Source organism: Apium graveolens, chromosome 6, assembly GCF_009905375.1.
Source record: "Apium graveolens cultivar Ventura chromosome 6, ASM990537v1, whole genome shotgun sequence".
Lineage (NCBI taxonomy): Eukaryota > Viridiplantae > Streptophyta > Magnoliopsida > Apiales > Apiaceae > Apium > Apium graveolens.
Window position 1 is genome coordinate 186657682 of NC_133652.1, and position 25043 is coordinate 186682724.

The following is a 25043-nucleotide window of genomic DNA, read 5'->3' on the forward strand; positions in this document are numbered from 1 at the left end:
GTCATGGCCAACATCTTTGTGAAACCTGCAATACTTGCTCTTCTCTAGCTTGGCGGGATCAGCCTTCAAGGGCTTAGGCCAGCGAACATCTCTGTCTTTCTCAATCTCCATCAAAATCTGACTTCTAGGAGCATTCAGCTTAGCGTATTCAGTGAACTTTTGCCCAGGTCCTCCCTTCTTGGGGGTTGAATCAGGGTTTTGTTCGGTTCTAGGATATTTGTCCTTTGCAATATATTCTAAATCAGTTTTCCGCTTCTTGCCTCCAGTGGGCTCATTACTTACTACGGTCTTCCTCATGCTTTCTTCAACTTTGATATACTTCCCTGCCCTCTCCTGGAGCTGCAACATGCTCTCATGGGGGCGTTTGGCCAAGGACATCTTAAAAAACTCATCCCTAGTGTCTTGTTGCAGTGCTATCATGGCTACCTTATCATCAAGGTCCGGGACTTTTAAAGCCTCCTTTGTGAAACGATTCAGGTAATCTCTCAAGGATTCTTTAGCTCCCTGCACAAGACTCATAAGAGATGCTGAACTTTTCTCATGGACTCTTCCACTGATGAATTGCTTAATAAAAGCCTGACTTAATTCTCTGAACGATCCAATAGAATTTGGGGGCAGACGACTGTACCATCTTTGAGCCATACCCGACAGGGTTTGAGGGAAGGCCCGACACTTTATAGCATCATTCACGGGTTGCAGCAGCAGTGCATTAGAGAATGTCCTAACATGATTAGCGGGGTCTCCCGTGCCATCATAGGCTTTGATAGTGGGCATCTTGAATTTCCTTGAGATATGGGCATTCATTATCTCCTCTGTGAAGGGTGGAGTTGGATCATCAGGATCTCCAAGGGGAAGGAGATTGCTTGGATCAGTTCTTGGGACAGCAGCCCTTCTTCGTACCGGACCATCCAGGTCTATGACAGGAGGAGGATTTCTCCCCCTAGGAGGTATCTGGGGTCTGGTGGCCTGGTGAGCCTCCAAATCACGCCTCAGCCTTTGGATTTCAGCCTCATGAGCCCTGATCCTTTCCTGCACTTCTTGGGGATTTGCCCCTAGGGTGCTTTGGGGGCGTTGCCTTCCATCGGCCATTGGCTCTTTTCCAGGACGCCTCCTTCTCGGGGCCACTTCATCATCCGAAGATTCGGAGTCTCTCTCAGTGTAAGGACCAGAAAATTCCCGATCCTCAGGGATAGGACCCAAACCTCGTATATAGGGGGGCGACTGCCCTCGTGCTTCGCTTCGCCCAGCATATCCGCTTCCTCCAACCTCAGGGTGAAGGGGCATCCCATAAGGGGGGTTAGTAGTAACAATAGTTCAATATTCATACCCGACGGGTCGAGAATTCACAGGTATATGTACTTGTTGAACTTGAGGATTCGTACCTTGAATAGTCGGGGGAGTTGTCCCTTGTGGCTGAGGTTGAGTTGCCCTTGTCTGGGCTTCCCCTTGAGCAGATGCATAAGTTGAGTGGGGAGGAATCTCCACGGTTGACGAAATCACCTGAGTTGTCCCTGATGGTGTTCCTTCCTCCAGAGCTCTAATTGTTCTCCGTGTTCTCGCCATGGTTGTTGTTGTGCTTTCCCACAGACGGCGCCAAATGTTATGGACAAAAAACTAAGGTTATTATTTGCTGTATTTATTACTAAGATTCGGGAGTTCAAGGCCTTTAATGGTTGCTCTCGTATTTCGTGGCTCGATCTGCCTTTACGAGATGCCTACGTATCTCTGTGAATTAGAGAATCAAGCCAAAAAACGTAGTTCTGATTTGTGGGGTGAGACCCCTTATATAGATGTTGGGAGTCCTTGAATTGGACTTGGTATAGGAGACGTGGTGGGCAAGTCTCATAATTAGAATGGACTTTGGAGTCCTAGATAGTAGGAAACTGATTCCTTATCCTTTTAGGTCCCCTTGAGGCTAATCTCTAAGGATTTATATCCTTATCGGGACTCTTCTCAACATCTGATTTTTCCCTTATTAATTAATTACGAAATTAATTAATAATCAGGGCTTTTGGGCTTTTTTTATTCCATCAGGCCTGATCGGGTCCATCAGGCTTAACCTTTCTGGTCTGAGTATCATATATCTTTTTATTGGGCCTAGCAGTCCACAGCTTGTACAATTAATGCAGTATTTAATTATACAATCATAATTTATTTATCCCTATCATATATATACTAGTATTTTTGGCCCGCGCTATGTAGTTTTATTTTTTTAAGAAATAATATTATGCATTCGATTATTTATGTTATATGCCCAGATAAATTGGTTCTTGATTTTAAATTTAACCATTAAATATTAATATGTAATGACAGAGAAAAATAAATCTTTACTCTGAGCAAAAAGGTTGATCAATTATTTACTCTTAAAAATGAATTTTAAATATTGTGCCCACAAAATCAGTACTCCCTCTATTTTTAATATTAATACTTGACATGTTTGCACATACCTTGAGTTTGACCGCATTAATTAAATTACTTTTTACTTCTTTTTTTGTCAATAGATGTTTTAGTTTAATATATTAATTTTAAAAGATTTGAAAAAAATAATTATAACTATATGATCAAAAATTCTAAACACGACAAAAGGTAGAAGGTCTAATATCACATATTACAGATCATACTAAAATTTGATTACCTCGTTTTCTTTGTTTTTTTTCAATTTTTTTCTAATAATATATTTATTTTCTCAAAAAAATAAATCTCTGATTTTGATTTTTAATATTTGACGCTTTAACTTTTAGTATGCATCTTTAGATTAATTTTTTATTTTTTGACTTTTGACATATATCTCTTCAGGTGCTTTGACCGTAAAACTAAAATTAAAATTTTTTAAACAGATGAAATATATTCTAACAATAAAATAATTATAACTAATAGAATAGAAAACATTTAGATTATTTATTAGTATATCTTTACCACAAATTTCCCAACATCGCCTTCACCACTAATTTAATCAAAATTCTCTATTTATATCTTGCATCTTTTACACCATATTAAACTGTAAAATAAACTATTGACTACCCCGAAGAGTTTCACACCAGCCTTCACGTCAATCTCAAAATGAGTTCCCAAGATCCAAGGACCCTAAAACTTCTTTGAGCTTGTTTGCAAGTAATAGAACCCTAAAGTTCTGTGGTCTCTGCTCTGTCCATACGCTCCTGTTAGAATGGTCTTCCATAAGTTCCTGTTATTTACACTTATTTTATTCTTCAAACTATTACTTGCAACAATAAATTTAATTTTTTGTTAGAAATTGTAAATCAAAATTACAGAAGTTTTCTTTAAAAAAAATCTAGAAGTTGATAATAATTATCATTCCAGAGACAAAACTAACTTACTTACAGAACTAAGAGACAAAATTAACTTACTTACAGAACTAAGAAAATTAAATTGTTGATCATATTACTAAGAGTAGGCAGCTAAATTAACTTGTCACAGCCGGTATGGCCATCTTCTTCTATGCGACCCCATCAGCATCAACTTTGTAGACTTGCCAGCCATTTCGATAGCAGATGCAGTGCCTTCTGCATTCTTTTCAACGAACTTGTCATAAATCTATCTTTAGACCTTCACATACCACTACCATTAGCATTCCTCTCATTGCACTAAAAATGAAACTCATTTTCATTCGGAGTAATTCACCTCACAAATTAATTTGCGGCAACTTCGCTTCAATAGCATTCCAAAGGAATAACACGGACATCTATAACATTGGGTGCTTTGATTAAATCTCTAGTTGATTTATCAAATTAAGTTCAGCTTCAAGCATGTCTTTAAGCGAATACACTTGAATTGGTAAAATTATTTGACACTAATCTTATTATTGTTAATTACAATATGAATCATACTGTAGAAGGATTTAATGGTAGAATTCATCTTATTATTATGTCTTTATAAATCAATAATATATGCTAGCGGGTTGAACCTAAACATTTTATTTAGAAAGTATTAGCTTGAAGAATAAAGGTTCTCAATATAATTGTAAGGTTCTTCAACTTTGTAGATAATTGATATTTTACTACTGTGGAAGGATTTAATGGTAGAATTCATCTCTCCCAAGGGACTGATTAATATACACATCATATGACAGTTAATTAGACCATTAATCATTTACAGCAGTGTAGAAGATTAATGAAGCATTTATATAAATTTTCTGTAAAAAGTCTCATGAAACATTATTTTCTAGAGAGAGGCGTGAAGGATTTCATGTAACTCTACAATATATACACGATATTTGTCAAGTTTCGAAGGGAAAAATTTAACAGTAGACATAATCAGCTCATGAGTCAAGAGATTTAGACCTCTTAAAAATTTATGTGCCATTTTAGGAGCTCTTTGTATTAACATTGTTCAAGTTTTAATATCCTAGCCATCCAAAATCTATGACTCTGCTTATCAAGTATACAGAGAAACAATTGTATAGGATAATGTAGAAAAATATACAGAAAAATTATGAGAAAGAAAGAGTAACCTGCTTATCAAGTTGGGCTCGAAGAATAAGTCAACCCTTGCAAAAGGGCGCGAGGATATATGGTTTAAAACACCGGCCTAGTGTTTCGAGGAAACAAAAGTGCACAACTGCAAGTCTAGGATGACTTATGCCCTTATCACTTGAAGCAACTGCAGCTTGCACAATATCAAGTTGCACAATAAATACCCTAAGAACAACCGAGTGTGAGAAAGCCATGTCATAAACTTGACAAATGAGAATGATAAAACTATAATGTACTTTATTTTAACTGAAAGCCCATACGTGATAACTTGCAAATGAGGATAGTGCATGAACGTAGAAGAAGTATACATAAAATGGCGAGCAAACAACAGATGTATATGCCAGTCATTTGACAGCCATACATGTTATACATTAAAGTTCAAATAGATCCATAAAGGTTAAATAACAAAGAGGCAACTCTAAATGTCAATAGAATCCTATAATATGTATATCAACTTTTGATAAACTCAAGTTTGCATAAGCGGATCATTTTTTGTTAGCTTCACAAATACCAGCATTAATAAAGTTATATCCATATTGTTCTCGAAACTTTTTATGAACTTATTTGATACATAGTTAATTAACTTGATTTAAAGCCTACACTTGAACATGTGGCAAGATATTCATATTTAAAATACATCCTATCTAGAATGAAAAAGATATTGAAATTGCAACAAAAACCACTTTGAACAAAACTTGACCAATATAGACATGTAGCAAAGTTAGCTCAGTAATACAAATTCACTACGAATAATTATGAAAGCTTGCACTCGTCAAGCATGTACTAAAAGAAGAGTTAGTTTAGATATTTTTAAAAACACCTTTTAATAGCCATTCAAACAAAGATCCGTTACTCAAGATTACATAACAGAAATCTGAAATCCTCTTTTTCTTTTATAAAATAGATAAGTTATCTCGGCTTTTCTTACTAACAAATTTATAATACAAATCAAATGATAAAATTCAATAATTAATCACACATACAATGTTACTAATCCAATAAATAAGATCACACATACAATGTTACTAATCCAATAAGCTAGAATACATAATCATGAAAATTTATGTCTACGGACATAATTTTTGATTACCCACTCACATTCTTCCGATCTTTCTTCGTCATAATAATTGCTAAAACAATGGCAAAAAAAAAAAGAATAAAATACATCAGTAAGATAGCGAGAAAAAGAAATATTTCAAATTATGACCATAATAGATTTCCAATTCTTTCACGTGGCTGTATAGCATCATAGTGTCCTGATTGTGCATCGCTTAAAAAACTTCACAGATAGATGATAATTAGAGATCAAAGAACATACATTAAGATTACATTTAACATTCAATCATATAATAAGATTATATCCAATATCGAATTGACATAAAGAAATTGAAATAAAACTGATTTACCTTTGGATTGAAACCAGATTGATACTTGATGTAGCTGAAGAAGAAACGAAACTAAAAAATGAGAAAAAAATATAAGAGAAACTGAAATTGATTAAGCTGTAACGATTTCATTGGTTACCTACATGTTTATAATTATATAACTATATTGAATCTTGAAATTTTAAAAAAAAATAATAAAAATTTTGATAAGAAGATTGTAGATTTAAACCTTAATTAAGAAGAAGACAGAGTGGGGCGAAGCCATCAAACTATTTTTCCTTGATCTTCTGTTTTTTCTCGGTAAAATATCGATAGATAAAGCAGTAGATTCAGTCAATATTTTAGAAAAAATACTGAATGCCTGATATAGTTTTTGAATTCCTAATGTATCAGTTGGAGGCAGTATTTCCATTTTGGCAGCTAAAAATTCTCAACAATCTTGATTTCAATTTTTATACTGAACAACACTTAATTACGCACTAATTAAGGATCGCACGTGAATGCTGCCTACGTGGCTTTTTTTGAACATTTTCCATCCTAACTAATTTTACATTCTTGTCCCTGGTTGCAAGAATTTAGCAAAATATTGAACTTATTAAGAAGGGTATAACAGATACATTACTGCAAAAAGTATTCGGGAATTATAATATATACATATATAATATTGTTTTTTCGAGGAAATATTTAATTCGAAATTACTAATTTACCCTTATACTTGAATAAATATGGAAAAATATTGTGGGAATGGAGAATTGAACCTATGACATCTATACTATACTATATTATAATAGCCGGAATAGAGATAATTTGGTTCAACGGTTTGGTTCAACGGTTTGGTTCAACGATAATTCCCTAATTTTGATTATTACAAAAATAGATAAATAGTGCTATATATCTAATAAACTACTAAATATAATATACTTATCCTACTAAACTACGAATACAACTTATCCTATTATTAAAAGATATAAATAATAGTGTTATATATCTGCTAAATTACTAAATTGTTAAACTAATAGAAATAGTCTATGTATTCTACTAATTTACGACAACATGTTATTCTATTATTTTTATTATAAATTTATAATCATTATATATTTATATAAATATTTTAAAAATATAATATAATTTGATAAATAAAAATTTAAAATATTAATGGAAACCCGTTTTATGCTAGTACTTATAACAAGCATATGACTTTAACCAGTTTAGTTAATGACTCATTTGTTTATATTTTGATTTTAACTAGTTTAGTTAGAGACTCATTTTTTTATATTTTGATAACATTAACTATTGAGTTCAGACTGGATAATTAACTGATTACAATATAATAGTTTTATATTCACGTGTTACATCGGGATTATAATTATTTTTTAAAATTGATACATTAAATAAATTGTTTTTTTTAATTGATACATTAAATAAATAACTTCTTGTTTTCGTGGGAAAAATTATCGTTGGAATGGAGAATTGAACCCATAACACACTTATAACAAACATATGACTTCAACCAACTTAGTCAGAGGCTCATTTGATTATATTTTGATAACATCAACTATTGAGTTACATATCTTTTTCTTTATTTTGGGTGACTAAACCTATATAATTCAATATTTATACAGTTAAAAATTATTCTAAGACTTGGGTAATTAGATGATTACAATATAATAACTTTATACTCATGTGCAATAATGGGATTATAATTATTTTTTTAATTCATAATTCAAATAAATAATTTCTTGTTGATAATATATTTTCATATTAACTTGTTGATAATATCTTATCGTATAATAATAATTTTATTAATTATCGAGACTCCGGTAATTAACTTGCTACGAGATACTAACTTTATACTCGTGTAACAACTAAGGGTATAATCAATCCGAGTCGAGTCAAAAACTGTTAGGCTCGAACTCGATTAAAAATGTTCGGGTTCAAGAACGAACTCAAGTTCAACCGAACCTTAATTTTCAAACTCGAATCTCGGGTCATAATAAGTTCGATAGGCTCAATTTTTTTAGGAGAAACATATAATTCGAAATTACTATTTTGCGCTCGAACTTGAATAAATATGAAAAAATATTGTTTACTTGTAGAATTGAACACGTGACACATATGTCCAAACACGTGCCTTCAATCAATTGAGGTAGAGGCTAATATTGATATAGAATAAAATTATTCTAAGACTTGCGTAATTAGCTCACTATAATGTACTAATTTTATACTCATGTATAACAACGAGATTATAATTTTTTTTATTTATAAACAAATTACAACCATTAAATAAATAACTTGTTGATATTATGTTACCATATTAACTTGTTGATAATATATTACCATATAATAATAATTTATTAATTATCGAGACTTGTGTAATTAACTCACTTCAAAATACTAACTTTATAGTTGTGTACAACAACTAAGGCTATAATTAAGCCGAGCCGAGTCGAAAACATTCAGGCTCGAACTCGATTAAAAATATTCGGGCTCGAGCACGAGCTCGTTTTCAACCGAATCTTAAATCAAGCTTGAAACTCGGGTCGTAAATAGTCCGGTCGCCTCAAGTTCGACTCGAAATCTTGAATCAATTTCACCAAATATTGACAAAAACTCAAAATATGATAGGTTATGTTTGAAATCGCTTCTATTAAATATATAAAATATAAATGAAATATTAAATATATACATAAAAATATATTTATATTAAAAAAAAGTATCGTCTCGATAAGACTCATGAGCCTTATGAGACGAATAATTTGAAGTTCGAGCTCGACCGTGTAAAATTTTTACTATTTTACCCCATATTTTGATAAATATGATACAAAAATATTATATTATTTTTGGTATCTTCAATTGAAAAAATCATTGAAACTTGATAAAAAACCATTATTTTCAGTGGTAAGAGTGCATTCTTAACTTTATATTCGTGACATAATATAAATTTAGGGATATTCGTCGTTACATTAGTCCTTCTAACATGAACCACTCAATCTATACTCTTTATTAATAAGCGAAATAATGTATAATTTGGTGCTAAAAGTACCAAAGTACCAAAATACCAAATTTGGTACTTACCTGATATAAGTAGACTTCTATTCTCAATAAACTTTGTTTTTAACACAAAACGACTTATATTCTTTGTTTTCTTTTTAGTTAGTGTTAATCCAATCGTAATTTTTATCGATAATTAAGTAATATTAAATAAACTATATTGCAAAAGTTAATTATAAGATAATTATCAAAGTATATTAATTAATATTAAATTATCTAAAGAACATATACTTGGTTCATAAGATAGAGATACAATTCGTTTTACAAAAATAAAACTAATATGTTAGATTTCTATATCAAGTAAAACAATGCAAAATTAGAATTATAGTGAAAATTTTCAAAACTGGTTTGATTCTTTTTAACCACATAACTATTTTTTACAAGTACCAATTTAATATTAATATTAATATATTAATTTTAATTCGTTTTTTGCACGAATTATGAATAATTCTCTACAAATATTAATTTGATATTTTTAGTCTCGGGCCCGTGTGTCGCACGGGTTATCAACTATCTATATTAATAAGGAAATCATGTTTAGTTCCTAAATCTTGGTACTCACTAGAAAATTATACAATTATTTTTAAAATTTATGTAATAAAATCTCAACCGACAAAAATTACCTTTTACTCTTTGTAAATTTATTTTCGTTCAATTTTATTTATTGCTGAACATCCAAGCGTCGGTTTACTTTAAAATAATTGTTTAGTAAGTTAACATGTCAGATTTATATAAGTAAATAATTAGGTGCATGCATAACTAGAACTATATGTTGAAATTTTAAATTTTAGAGTTACACTTAACTTCGACTTTTTTAACTACATATTTTAATCGTATTTATATATTATATTTAGATACATATTTTACACGGATTATAAGTTTCAGTTTTACACGGAATATAGTTTTCGGGCCCGTGCTTCGCACGGGTTACCAACTAGTATTGTATGAAATAACACAAATATCGTAAAATTACATTAAAAAATAGCAATATTTTTTATAAATAAAGTTATCCCGTGTGTTGCACGGGTAATAACGCTAGTTGTACATAATAATAGACAGGGATGATGAAATAGTAGTAGTTTGAGAAGTAAGGACATTTGAGTAGTCCGTTATATCGGACACGCGGATTTTTTCAAAAAATATTAATAAAAAAAATTATCCTTCAAAATCTATTTAACAAATTATATTCAAAAATTTAAGTATCCGTGTTACAAGCGATTTATATAAATTTCATAAGATATTTGCAATTTGATTTTGCATGACTTCTAGCTGGGGTGCATCATGCATGTCTAAGCGTCATGGGCATGCCAAGATGGGCACGTCAATTAGGTATGTCTTTTTTTACTAATTTTTTTATATTTTTAATAATTATTTTAATATTAGAAATATCCAGAAATAATAAATATAATTCTAAAATATTTACATATATTTGAATATCTACAAAGTTACTAATATAAATGAGTATTATGATGATATTCGGTTGTTACTATCAACTAATTTTAATTTTATATTCAAGTTCACTGTATATTAGTATAACAATTATGTTTTAAATTTTATTATATTTAATTGATAAATGGCATGACATTTGGGCATATTTTTTTGCAAAAAGCATGCATATAAGCATACATTCGGGGGTCTCGTGACAGGTAGATTGTACATAAATTATATTCACATGTGTACATTGTACATAAATAATTAACGGAGGGGATGGTGATAATAATAGGCAAAGGGTATGGTGAAATAGTAGGAGCCCAAGTAGTAGAGACACTTGAGTTGTCCGTCGAATTACCGTTTTAGATATTCGGATATACGTATTGTCATATTGGATATGCGATTTTTTTTCAAAAATTCTAATCAGAAATTTTATTCTTATAAATTGTAATCAAATGCTATTTAGCAAACTATATTCATAAATTTAAATATTCACATTTATTAGTTGACAACAAAAGTATTGGCTATCATATTCACTTTTGCATAAATTAAAAAAATTTACTTGTATTTTTGTGTTTCAGAAAATAAGCAATACATTTCATTCATTTTGCAAGCAATTTTTGATTTCATTAATAGATTTACTATATTTAACATGAAATATATATGATTTTTTTTTTCGTGTCTGTTCGCACCCGTATCCCCATATTATTATATTTATGAATGATATCCGTGTTAAGAATATGTTGTAAACTTGATGATATTTTACCAAAACACCTAAGTAGATTTAATTAAGTGAATTTTATAGTTTTCAACGGATAATCTTACTTTGTCATCCGTTGAAAGAGTAACTTATGTTTAAATGAGTTTTTGTAGCACATTCCTGTGTACTGTAATGTCTTAGAAAATTAGAAATTGTAGGATATTCTAAGGCATGTTAACTACAAGAATGATATGCATAATAGGTTGGCTAGTTGTATATTTTAGATGCCTTGTAATTTTACATAAGTGAAATTGAGTCAACTGCTATGGAAATAATTTCAACGGATGTTTTTACAAGACCTCGACGGATGACCGAAGTCTCCTTCGACGGATGATCCAATAGAGTCTCGACGGATGATCCAACAGAGTCTCTACGGATAACATATTCAAATAAGAGTTGATAGTGACTTGAAAGTCACATGGGTTGATTGTATGCAAAAGGAATGTGGCAGCCTGTTAGCAGGTTTTTGAGAACAAAGAAGCATTTTCATTTTCATGCTAAGTTGAAGAAATACAAAGATGCTGGATGGAGAAATGAAGAAACATGTGATTAGACTTAGACATTTTTGTTTTATTTGTCTTTTTCACATGTAACTTGGTGATATATAAATCTAGAGTAGCAAGTAGAAAAATATCGATCGAAAGAACTGAGAAATAGATAAGGCATAATCTGTTAAGGATTTCTAAGTTCTTTCTTTGTAAATTTACTTGTAAGCAGCTGTGTGCATTCTTGCATCACAGAGTTCTCAATCAATATATATCGCTGGTGGAAAGTTCAATCCACCAGAAAGTTTTAAATCTTTGTGTTTAGTAACTTCGTGTTTTGAATACATTCATAGTTCATTTCGCACATTTGCATATTCAAACACTGATATATTTTGATAAAGTACTTTTTTAAATTTCAAAAAGAATCCTAGAATTACATTCAGCCCCCCTTCTGTAATTCTATTGTTAGATTGTTTGGGAATAACAATTGGTATCAGAGCAAGCTCTTGACACACTAAGAGTTTAAAGATCAAAATAGCTAACAACATGAGCACGAAGGATGTTGGAGTAAAGATCCCTTTTTTGGACAAAGACAACTATCACCATTGGAAGGTGAAAATGTGTTAACCACTAAACACGCGCTAATAATACACGCAAGTATACGAGTTCGCAAGTAGTATAGAATCTTTTCTAGTTCATTCCCACAGAGACTGGCTTTGGTCAACTAATTAATTCACGCACTTAAACAACAATGTATGGTTATTATTCAATGCTAAGACGATAACAAATTGAGGTTGTTTATAATTAAAAATTAAACTAACAATTATAACTAAGAGAATAAGATTGACTGAATTAATATATATGACAAACATGAGATTCTAATTTCATTAAATACTTCATTCAATAGCCTTATTGTTTTTATCCTTAGCATGCAATGGTGATGACACTAATCAGATAACAGGAAACTGCTAAACGCAAACTTTCGTTGTACGAATAGCACACTACCAGACATCCATAAAAGAGATAGAAGCTGAATAGACACCAATTATATTGAGACACTATATGTCTATAGAATTTGACAACATAACGGTTTAAGCACAAGTTATCTATCTTGATTACATAGGGCAAGTAAGATGGTTAAAATTACTTACGAATCATGCATAACAATTACATGAACCTATATTAGCATGGCAAGTTCTAAATCCTTAAATTCACTTTTGCTTCATTAAGAATTAACACACTATCTTATAAGTTCGTGACGCTCATAAAACGAATAAGCACAACCAATACTAGGTTATCATACAATCACCACATACTAAGGCATCGAAACAAATTAACTAAAGAAATCCATAAATAAATCCGCTAGAACCCCACGATAACGATTAGCCATAATCGGACTCATCATCAACGTGGGTTCCGATGAAATCATGGTATAATAAACGTAGTCTTTATAACGAATATATAAAACCAAGTATGAAACAAGAGTAAGGTTCACAAATAAGAAAACTAGCATCCAAGTACAACTTAAAACAAAGATTCAAAAGTAAAAACAAGATCTTCTTCGTCTTTGTTGAATCGTGCTAACACGGTCTTCTTACGGCTCTCCTTGATATGTCTCTGCTTGATATCTTATTAAAAATGACCTAAAGTTATTTATATAGCAGCCCTGATCAACAGAGAAGTCCAAAAATCAGCCTTCTATTCAAAACAGGATTCTTGAAACCCGACCTGGCGCGGGCGCGTGCTTGATCAGCGCGGGCGCGCTGGGCTTCTGCCAAAACTTGACTTCTTTTTTTTCTTGCAGATTTGAGCCGGTCTTCACGAGTTTTATTCCCTAGACACCAACCTAACACCACAGCATCAAATCAATGCTAATTCACCTGATTCTCAGATTAATGTCTGAAATGCAAAAACACTAGAAAAAATATTAAAATACCAATAATTTGAGTACAAATACACCAATTCAAAACTTTACGGAGCGTAATAAAGTGTCATAAATACCATTCAACAAAATGCACCTGCATCTTCTCTCTCAAGATGAAAGGTATGTTGATTACATTGAGAAAATCCCTCATATTCCTCATAAAGCTGCTATGGATGCTGAAGGAGCTATAGGCAATGAGCAAAGTATTCCAAAGCCACAATCAGAATGGAAAGATGAAGACATTGAGCAAGTGCACAAAGACAAGAAGGCTATGAACATTCTGTTCAATGGTCTTGATGGAGATATGCTAAAGATATTCAGGATACAATTCAAATCATATGTGATGGAACTGAACAAGTGAGGGAAAATAAGATGTAATTTTTAATCCAGCAGTATGAGCACTTTCATTGTGACGATTTGAGTGACATATTTAGTAGATTTCAAAACTACTAAATGCACTAAAGCTGCATGGAAGAGTCTAGAAGACAGAAAATTCAAACCTGAAATTCCTTAGATCTCTACCAAAAGAATGGAAGCTTATAACTATCTCTCTCAGAAATTCTCAAGATTACAAGAAATTTAATTTGGAGAGACTGTATGGCATTCTAAAAACTTATGAGTTTGAGTTGGAACAAGATGAGCAGATAGAGAAAGGAAGGAAGAAGGGAGGATCTATAGCTTTGGTGGCTGAACAAGAGAGAGTGAAATAGATGAAGGTTGAAGCTGTGGGATCTACACCAAACTCTAGGGTTTGTGAAGGCAAAGGAAAATGGCTAGTGGATGAGCATGAAGATCATCTCAGTCAGGATGAAATGGAGGACATAGATGAACATCTAGCTTTCCTATCAAGAAGGTTTGCCAAGCTCAAATTCAAAAAGAATTTTGGAGCAGTCAAGCCAAATAGAAACATGGTGAATAAATCCAAATTCAAATGTTTCAAATGTGGCTTGAGTGGCCATTTTACAAGTGAATGCAGAAAGCCTGATTCTGAGAGAAAGAAGTTTGAGCCTGTGGATTATAAAAAAAAAGTACTTTGAACTGCTCTCACAAAAGGAAAGGGATTTCCTGACTCAAGAAAATGATTGGGCAACTAATGAGGTAGATGAAGATGAAGAAACAAGCTATATCAATCTAGCTCTAATGGCCAAATCAGATGAAACATAGTACATATTAAAAATTGTGGCATGATTGACTAGGTCGGGCTCAATAATACTCGAGTAATTAAGTCTGAGGGGACTTCGTGCATAGTAACCTAAGCCTTTTATGGTTTGGGATTGCTGACCCAATACTAGATATATGGGTATTAGTGCATAAATCTTTAGGATTCTCAATCATTGCACAATTAATAAATTATTTAATAAATATGTGTGAATAATATGGTTGGAAAAGTCTGATGGAGGTCGTAACTCACTTACACTGAGGAGCCACCCAACCTTAAACCGAGCTTGTGAAGTCTTATAGCGGTCGTAACTCACTTACACTAAGAAGTCACCCAACCTTAGACCGGGCAGTAAAAAAAACCATACGTAAATATAGTTGTAGCATTGTAGTAATAAAGAAAGACATGGAAATCCTTGTTAAACTTGAATGATGGCTAGTGCCAAGTAACGAAGTGTTTATGATCTATTCTAGTTCTCAACTTGGGAGTTATTAACTCGCATGACTTGTCATGTTAAAACTTCTGCATCTTTGTTCTTGGTTCATTAGAGAGCATTTTGTTAAGCTAAGCACACACGCACACTTTGTACTTGTATTAACTATATGGTGATATGGTGTGTGAGCTTGATATGTCTAAACTTGGTTCATGAGCTGAGGGTTATTACTGACTTGTCATATACTATGATGTTTGAGATTTTTGCATTTCAGGACATATAGTTGCATTAATGTAGTTGCATATTACATGGATTAGATGGATTTTGTGGGTACATTTACTATAGGCCCTCACGAGACATTACTCGTCCATTAAGGCTATCTTGGGGTTTAAAGGGATTGTTGCATATTCCAAATGCAACCGTGATCACCTTACAAAAAAGGTACTAGTTAATAGTATACTAGATTAGTTTGCACGAGTACGTGCAAAGTACTAAGTGTGGGGATATGTGATAGAGTATATATTTATATATATTTTAAAGGATTTTATTCTCATATTTATAATATTATATCATTAATTGGATATTATTAATTAGAGTTTATTATTTTATGACAGGAAATAAAGAATTCCCAACTTTAGTTGAAATTGGGCTTATCTGGACTTAAACTATAAGGAAATTCAAATTTATTGGGCTGCACGCGCATACATCACTGTTTGGGCCTTAACTTGAGTTCTAGATATCATAATTGGGCGATCTTACATCCCATATGAAGCTAACAGAATTATCTACGGTTTAGAAGTGGTCCAATATCAAGAATACAACCGGAACAACCCAGAATCAGGCATGGAAGACAGCCTACGAATTTTACATCAATGTTCAATTTATTTTGGAAAATGCATTAAAACTCTTTATTATATATTAGGTTTTATATATTGTATACAGAACCATAACATAACGTAATATAGAAAAGAATAGAGATATTCATTATTCTTAAGAGAGAAGGGGAAGAGGCAATTTGAGAGCGAGGTTGGAAGGAGCGAAGGGATTCGTCCGAATTCCAAAGGAACTTTTCAAGTTATATTCTTTGTACTTAAATTCCTACACTCGTGGTTTTCAATCTAAATTTATATCTTGTTTATCTTATCATGAGTAGCTAATCCTTTAATCAAGAGTTAGGTAGTATTTATTGGCTTTGTGTTTGTTTAGTTGTATTGTGATTTTCTTGTGATTGTTGATCTGTCATTGAGGGCTTAACACAATTGAAGGAGTCGCGAACCTCTGATTGTATATATAGGAATTATAACGAATCAGGAGAGGAGTAGTAATTCAAGTACATGATATGATAGACACAATTTAAGTATTAGATCAAGAGATTAATATGTGTATTTGAAACATGTAATCCTTGGTTTTTAATAGTCTATAATTGTACTTTGTATGACTATGGCGTTCAAGGATAATTGTAGGAACTATAATCTATCTTGGGAGAGGATTTTATAAACATTAGAAGGATTATTTTTAACTAACAAGAAACACAACTTAGACAGTCATGATAGCCATTGAAGAACCCTAATTCTTGGATTGTTTTCTCTAATAGTTATTATATAATTTTATTTATTTATTGTAATTAAACACACCATAATATTATTTCCCCACACTTTTGAATTGTAAGAGACAAAAAACTTGAAACTGGTGTTGATATCAGTCCTTCCCTGCGAACGAAACACCGAAAATACACTACAACAGGATCCACAAGGAGTGCGACCACCTTTCTCTTTTGCTTTTTCAGAACCATTCTTGTGCCTCCTTACTTCCTTAACCACCCATTCACCAAGATAACCCTTTTTAATCAGAGCTTCAATTTCATCTTTTAACTGACGACATTCATGAGTGTTATGCCCAGATGACTCATGGAATTCGTAATACTTCTTTTTGTCCTTGCTTTGCCAAGACGACAGAGCCTCTAGCTTCTTGAAAAGTCCCTTAGTTTTATTTACCTCAAAGATGTGCTCAATCGAAGCGGCCAAAGGGGTTTATCCGCTGGTTCTTCTGTCATAACTTGAGGGGGGACTCCACTCCCTTCGCATAGTTTCGGCATTCACCCGATTTGGGCTTCGACTATCTCTTTTATATCCAGGGCTCGGGGATCTGTCCTTCTTTCTTGCTCTACCTCTTTAGCTTGCTTGTGAGGTAGGGCGAACTTCAACCAAATATTTTTCCATAACTTTAAACGATTCCGCTTGGGTCAAAACATCTACCATAGTAGCCGGATCTTTCCTTGCAAGTTCTTCCAGAAATCTGAACTGACTCTCAATCCCACTATTAAGAAACTTTTTAAAGCTTAGTCTGAGGCACCCCTCACACTAGTAGATTCGGCGTTGAACCTTTTAAAGTAGGATGTCAAACTCTCATTCTTCCGTTGTTTGACGTTGGCCAAAGTTGTGACTGATGGAGCATATCTCACAACTTTTTGAAATTTTGTCTAGAATAAAAATTTCATTTGATCCCAGAAAGTGATCACTCCAGGTCTAAACTTTTGGAACCATTGCTGAGCACTTTCTCTAAAAGTTGCAGCCAAGAGTCTACATCTAGACAAGTCTCGAACTTGGTACACATCCATCTCTATGTTAAATGGTCCCAGAAATTTGACAGGATCTGAACTTTCATGGAACCGGAAGACATTAGTCGTGTTACGATATCCAACCGGTAGTTGAGCCTCTCTTAACGCCCCCATAGAATGGCGAAGGAATCTCAGTTGTCGTTGTTACCCTTCCTCCTTCCAAGTGACTAAGTAGCCTTTTTAGGTCATCCACATTAAAAGTCCCCACTCCAGGGATGATTTGTATGTTGGGTTGTGGATCCTGAGGTTGAGGCGGAGGTGACACTACTTGATTCCCATCCGGAGGCATTAGTTGCTGATTAATATTTTGACATCTGTCAGCCCTCCTCCTGGTAGTACCGGTATCTCTTGATTTCGCCCCTAATTTCCATCTGGAGTTTCTCTTTGTCCTCGGCCGCCGCCTTGAGGAATCTCACGGTCATATGTCTGAATGTCTCTTTGGCCGTTATCTCTCATGTGATTATCTCTTTCAACTCGATCATACATACGAGCATCCCTATAATCACGATAGTTGGTGCGGCGGTTGCCGTCCAGGTATCTACCACGGCCTTCACCTCTTCCTCTCCATTGAGGCCTTCTCCAGCGATCACTTTCATAGTCCCGACCATACTTGTCCATTGATCCACGGAGAGGAGCTCTCCCATGATCGCGGTGCCACTCATGATTCTCAGTACAATTCAGGGGCACACGCGTTGAACCACGAGGCGTCACATCTCCTCGGTTGGCGTCTTTATGTCATTCTAAAAGTAGCATCCTGAGATCATCATCTCCAAAACGGATCCCCAAACGATCTTTTAGGGCGGAAAAGTCTTGATGTTCATTATTCGACATAGATTCCGCTTGTCGACGCTCTTCCAGAGTCCGTCCAGATCGGTGCAGATGAGTAATCACCTGATTATCAACCCGTGGCACCTTTCGCCCATCAGTATCTTCATCAACAAGTTCAATGATCGGGGCTGTGTCGTTAGAGTAATTCAAATGTCGCGGCGTAATTGGCACACGCTCGCCTCTGATTTGGCCGTGGCCAACCGGAGCGTCCCTTTCAACCATGGGAGCCTTTCCAGATGCATGAACATAACGATTATGACGAAGGCCTCTGCTTGGCTTACATCGTTCTACCGTGCTTAGCCTCGAGTCAAACCCATTCAAGGCATCACCCATGCGATGCAGTTGCTCCAACAGATCAACGTTGTTAATCAGGATCGGTGGTTGGCCCCCAAAATTCGGGGTAGGATGATTCACCAGAGTTGAAACATAGTCCATCATAAGAACTCCCATCATGATATTGAGACATCCTCCCTCCTAGATGCAGATCTTGAATAGCCCCTCCTTTTAACGTCAATTTGTTGAGTGAGTAATTTGGTAGCAAAAAAATTCGAGGTTTGTAGCCATAAATAAGATCTGTGACGGTGGTTCTTCGTCGAAAAATGTGAGCAGTGTTTGGTGATTATGATATTGGTGGCTGAGATTGCTTAGGATTAGGAGGCGCGGGGTTAAGGAGCCCCTACCAGATTGCAGGACAAGTGTTCTTAAGCTTTTGGGTGCAAAGTGTAGGATATTCTAAAATCTCCCAACGAGGACACCCGTTGACTACAGAGACAGAGCTCCCAAAGCACACAACAGAATTTACCCCACATCCTCAATGAGGACACTCATTGACTACAAAAGGAGGCCTTCCGTCCAGGCATACCCCTGGAGGTCTCTGACCCCAGGCACCGCCTTTCTGTGGTTGCATTACAGAAAAGTGTTCTTCAACAGAGTACCTGCAACAAATATGTTAGTAATAATAATCTCCTTACCTCTTGCAGCATCCAAATAATTCGTCTAAATAATATGTTGAAGTTCTCTCCCAAGATATTTTCTTCGATGAGGGCGCACCCTAGCATTTTAATATGCTGGTGCTACCTCAAAAAATCAGTCGAAATATCTTTTTTATATAACTTAAGGGCGCGTCTTCACCATCCATGATATAGTGGGCGCGTCCTTGAGGTTTAGGCCTCTCCTGACTTTATCCTTCTCAGGACGCGCCTTAAGGTTTTAAGACATTTTTGATCAACTCATTATAAAGGGCGCACCCCTAATTTTTTGGAAAAGTGGGTTTACCCTATCTTTCCTTGATCTTGGCAAAATCTCCCAATTTCATTCAATTAACTCGAATATTATCTGTATCAAATTTTAGGCATAATAACATGTAAAGTTAACAACTACAAATTTAAATAGGAAATTAGTCGAAGATCATAAATGTTACAGTTCATCATCCTCGATCATCATCCTCGATTACTGGTAGGATCATATGTGTTGGAATTTGGACAAGAACATATAGGCATTGTCAAAATCATGAGAAATGTGTGGAGAGGGTATGCAAATTTGCTGAAACAGATATGAGACAAACCAAGTGGATGTGCAAAGGAGTACCGAATATTAAAGAATTTGATGAGATTACTGCAATTTTTGAGTTAGAAATTCTTGATGAATTGTTACAAGAGCTGCTTGATCAAGTCTTCTCCAAGTAAACTACTTTTCTGATACAGATGTGATCTGTCATTCTCTCTTGTAATTTTAACACGATATTTTAGTATTTACAGTAGAATGATGAGTCACGGTAGAATAAGTCCAGAGACGAGGTTAAATAAATAAAGTTGTTAAATGTGTGACAGGGAATCCAGCCAAACATCATCTTGTTCCTGCTTAAATGGCAAAATGGTACTGCTACTGCTAAGAACTGCTTATATTTTCTTTAGATAGCCAAAGATTTCAAACTCCCATAAACCTAGCAGCTGAATTGTCAAATCAGTGGGACTTCTTCTTCACATATTACACTTTCATACCGGTATGGTACAAGTCCCCTGTTCAAATTCGGTAAAAGAGCCTTTTTAATACGTAAACGACATACAAAAGAGATTTTATATAGAACAGATAACATAAAATAAGAAAAAGAAAAAACAATTACCCCAAATTATTTCAAAGAGACACTGTTTTCATTTCAACATGTGATCTAACAAAATAACAAGTAGACATCTAATAACATATAACAGTATTACATAACAAATGATAACCAACTAGCAAGAATTAGGTTACTTGATTTCTTATATTTGTTTTGTGATGCATAAGGTAGGATGTATTAGTTTATGTGCCAGAGTAAAGAAAGTGTTAAATATGGAATGAGTAAACACATACTATAAAAGAGGTAATATGGACCACCTAGAATATTGACACAGACAACAACCATGCTAGTGAAAATCTGCCCAGCAATTCCACTTCTTTATTGTCAACTGAGAAAGCAATGGACCTTATCGTTTCATGCCAAAAGCATAACCACTAAATTATACAAAGCTAAAAAGGCACAAAGCATAATTAAACACTTCTTGTGTATCACGCAACTTGGATTTTCATTTCATTTTTCGCTTAGAAGGCAATAGTAAGACATGTAAATATAATTCTTTGGAGGTCAGTCTCGGCCTAGTATGTGTTAATGGAAGAAGTGTAATATATATCCAACCAAACACAACAACAAACACATACATATTACATACACCGAAGCTAAACAAAGGTATGAACTTTCTTTTCAAAAAGATAAAATAAAATAACAAGATGAAGGTAGATATTGTTGCTAGCCTAATCAAATTCGAAGGAAGATAAATTTAAGAGGAAACTAGTGTGCATTTAGAGTTTGGACAGCAAACCCACCTCAGGCTGACCATCACACTGAACAAATTACGAAATTCAAGCAAAATTATTACCAATCAAGGTTGGACGGATGTAAACAGATCTCATGCTTCAAAAGATTTTAGAATGTCTATAACTATAACTTAGATATGGATAAAATCTAAAGAAGTACAAACCTACAAATGCAGGGTATAATCCTGCAGTAGCAGCTAGGAACGCATACAGCAAATCATAATTTGCCAATTTTTATTTCCTCAATAAAAGTAAGGCACGGTGAAATCAAGATCAACAGAAGAAATTAACAATTAACAGTAAAAATATATAGATATATAGGGACTTACAAAAAAAAATTATACGAACAGAACGCTTTCATCCTGCCCGAGTTTTTTGTTTACCGACAAAAATATTGTCCGACTCTATTCCAATTTCTTCCACCACTTGGTAAATATGAAAACAAAAAATTTAAAAAATTGTAAGAGAACTCTGTAAGAATTAATTGAAGAACCATATTACTACTCAAACTTATGCCACCAACTGCTCTTGGTCCATGTAGAACTGCTCCACCCATTGTGGAAGCATCTCTGAACCTCCATTATTGAGATTACTCTCTTCGATATTATAGTGACCAGATTTTTCTGCTGGGATGTCCTTCACCATAGGCCACGAATCGTGCTCCTTCGTGGGGGAAGTAATTAAGGCAGCAGGAGCTCCATAGCTGCTGCCATTGTTCCGTAAACCAAATGAAGCAGATTTTCTCAGCTTGTTTAGCTCTTCCTTTTGGATTCCCCATTCCAATTTTCCATTTGGTGAACCCCAGTCTGACATAGCAGCAGCAGAGGTGGAGGAAATCCCGGGATGATGGGTCACAGCACTTCGATCAATGAAGCTCCGACTTCTTTTTGCAAATGCAGAAGATCTTGCCGTTGCGAAAGAAGCTGCAGCACCAGCCTGATCAATTCCAAATGACTGTGACGACCTTGCAGGTGATGATGACAGATGTGATGGATAGCTAGAGCGGAGTTGCTGGTTCATACTATGGCGCATGGAAGTCCCAGTTGAAGATTGCAACTGGGTTGTCCCTGTATCAAGTGATAGCCCTTGTAGGTGAGACAAAATTGTAGGATCATGAGATCCAAAAACATCATCAAGGTTAGTAGGCATCAATCCTGAAAATCTGTTATGCTCCCCATTCCAATCACCCTGGGAAGAAGCAAAAGCTGCAGAACTTGAAAAGAAATTGTTCCTAGCGGTTGGAGAAGAAAGACCGGATAGTTCATCCAACAATTGTTGTTGACGGCGACGATGATTCTCCATACCAAGAAATTCAGCCTCCAAGTCCATATCCCTAGCACTTCGAGTAGTTCTTAATCTGCTCCCCGAGAGGTTAAGGGTCGGGGGAGCAAAGTTAGACTGGTTCGACCACATTGATCCCGCCATTGGAGAAGATGGTCCAGAAGGAGTCATGGGTGGGGTGGAAGATGGGGATATCATGAGAGATGGTGAACCAAGGGCAAGTGAGCTCATTGCCAAAAAATCTAAGGATGAAGGCACAGCTGATCCACTGGAGGCATATAAAGGACGAAGCTCTTCAGGCTTATGTGCAAAGAAACAGACCTTACGGTTACAGCCTACCTCATCCTTGCACAGACGGGTGCGATACTGGGCCGGATGAAGCCAGCACTCAAAAATTCCATGTGCATATTCACAAGCATCTCCCTGGCGGCATGCCCCCTTTCGGAATTCAGGGCAAGGAACACAGCTATAGTGAAATTTTCGTGGATCACGCCTCCTCGCATTTTCACCAGGGTGCGCAAAAGGGCACTCTGTCCAGTCATGAGAATATGCTCTTGAGCAAGGCTTAATCTTGAACGTGTACATTCTAAACTCATCTGACCCGTATATTCCATTCTTTATGTCTGGCAGTGAAAGGTCAACAGGATAATCTTTTCTCTCAGTGCCATCTTTTGGGTCCTGCAGTGATGAAAGCTCTTCCACAAGCTGATCTTCCAATTTTTCAACAGTCTCATCATCCAAAATAAAAGCTTCATTAGAATCAGCGCAACCCTTTAGCATGAACTCCAGAGTCTTCCTTTTCGAATGATATGAAGAGCTCACAAAGGATACAATCAAGTCTGAAGGCCTATTTCCCTCAACATCAACACAATTTACATCCGAAGATGCATCAAGCAGTAGCTTGACAACCTCAACCACAACAGCAGATCCACCAAACACAGCACAGTGAAGTGCAGTAGCTCCATCAGAACCACAAGCTCTATTAACATCAACACAACCCGTTTCAAGTATATACATCAATACACGTGTGCTACCAAACATGGAAGCAACCATAAGTGGCGTCCTCTCCTCAAGCCCTATCTTCTTCGACCCTACCCTTCTACCATACCAAAGTCCAAACCCATCAACATCAAGACCTTGCTCTTCCACAGCAGTCTTAAAACCAATCAAGTCATCTGCAGCCGCTAGTTCAAGCAAAACCGACAAACCATCAGCAACCCTTTCTTGTTCTCCAAATGCACCAACTCCCATTTTGAGACAAACTATCCCCTTCTTCTCACCTTTCCTCTCTGATTCTACAAATTAACGCAACACAATCATCAATAACTAAACCCTCCTCTAAAAACTAAATATAAACTCTAAATGTTGCATCTTTCACACTACTCACAATCAAAACAACATACCCCAATCCAAAACAAAAACAAGAACTCAAAACAATCAATTCGATCACTACCCAACACATAAAAACTATAAATAAGCATAGTAATCACCAAAGCATCACAAAAAAACAACAAAAGATACAATCTTTAATAATCTTTAACAAATTCTTGAATACAACTCATATCAAAAAAAATTCTAAAAAAACCAACTTGAACAAGAATACTTATCATATCACAAAGTATATAAATACAAAGATATATGATACTGGAATTTCAATAATAAAGTAAAGATACCTTGATTTGTTGATTGCGTTGAGACCCAAAATTAAACAGGCTCGGAAGAAAGTTAATAACAAGGCAAAACCCCAGTTATATTTTGTCGCTGAAAATGCAGGCCCGGGTTTACAACCTATAAAAAACAAACAAGGCTTTGAAAAGTGAGACTTTTCTTCCGCTCTCTCTCTCTCTCTGTTTTTTGAGTCAAAAAAGACGAGCCTGAGGAGCCTATCCCTTTTTTTAGGGGAAATGAAATGAAACTCAAATGCAAATGCAAATGCAAATGCAAAAGCAAACTAAATGTACGACAAATGTAACACCATACAAAAGAGTTTGGTCTCCTATATAGCTGATTTTTAGTATCGAATCTTATCAGTAATCACCGTGTAGAATTTAACACGTCATGATACAATTTGAATATCAATTTTTCTTCCGCAACTTTTTTTAGGATCTTTTCTTCGTATTTTTTATGAATCTTTTTTTATATAATTAGTTCTCGGCCTCCGGTAATAAAAGCCAGAGCGATATTCCTAGAGTAAGAATTTGCCGGTTTTTTATTTTATCATTAACATGTTTAGTGGACGATAGATGATAAAAAAAACATGACTGCTGTTAAATTATCGCATCATGCTTTAATAATTAAATTAATATCATTTGTAGCACAAATTTAAACAAGGTTTATTATATAAAG

The 25043-nt window shown here is 34.7% G+C and overlaps 2 protein-coding genes across 30 annotated transcripts; both read right to left on the reverse strand.

Moving 5' to 3' along the window:
* Window positions 1-2889: 2889 nt before the first annotated feature.
* Window positions 2890-6314, reverse strand: LOC141667322 (uncharacterized). 28 transcript variants are annotated; one of them, XR_012552572.1, is made up of 6 exons: window positions 6108-6314; window positions 5900-5933; window positions 5584-5623; window positions 4472-4658; window positions 3373-3703; window positions 2899-3158 (listed from the first exon to the last, which is right to left on the reverse strand). XR_012552572.1 is itself a non-coding variant. In XM_074473764.1 (5 exons), the coding sequence occupies exons 1-4, from the start codon at window positions 6288-6290 to the stop codon at window positions 4502-4504; spliced, it is 414 nt and encodes a 137-aa protein (XP_074329865.1). In that variant the 5' UTR covers window positions 6291-6314; the 3' UTR covers window positions 2890-3158; window positions 4472-4501. The 28 variants fall into 28 exon arrangements, 6 of the variants coding, with proteins under 6 accessions (XP_074329865.1, XP_074329864.1, XP_074329861.1 ...); XR_012552571.1 differs by having other exon boundaries at window positions 2899-3184; XR_012552573.1 differs by lacking the exon at window positions 2899-3158 and having other exon boundaries at window positions 3233-3567; window positions 3643-3703.
* A 15388-nt stretch (window positions 6315-21702) lies between these two features.
* LOC141666416 (zinc finger CCCH domain-containing protein 66) lies at window positions 21703-24623 on the reverse strand. Of its 2 annotated transcripts, none has more exons than XM_074472410.1 (2): window positions 24371-24623; window positions 21703-23986 (listed from the first exon to the last, which is right to left on the reverse strand). In XM_074472410.1, exon 2 carries the CDS (start codon window positions 23946-23948, stop codon window positions 21927-21929), a length of 2022 nt encoding a protein of 673 aa, XP_074328511.1. In that variant the 5' UTR covers window positions 23949-23986; window positions 24371-24623; the 3' UTR covers window positions 21703-21926. The 2 variants fall into 2 exon arrangements, with proteins under 2 accessions (XP_074328511.1, XP_074328510.1); XM_074472409.1 differs by having other exon boundaries at window positions 21703-23992; window positions 24371-24622.
* Window positions 24624-25043: the final 420 nt, after the last annotated feature.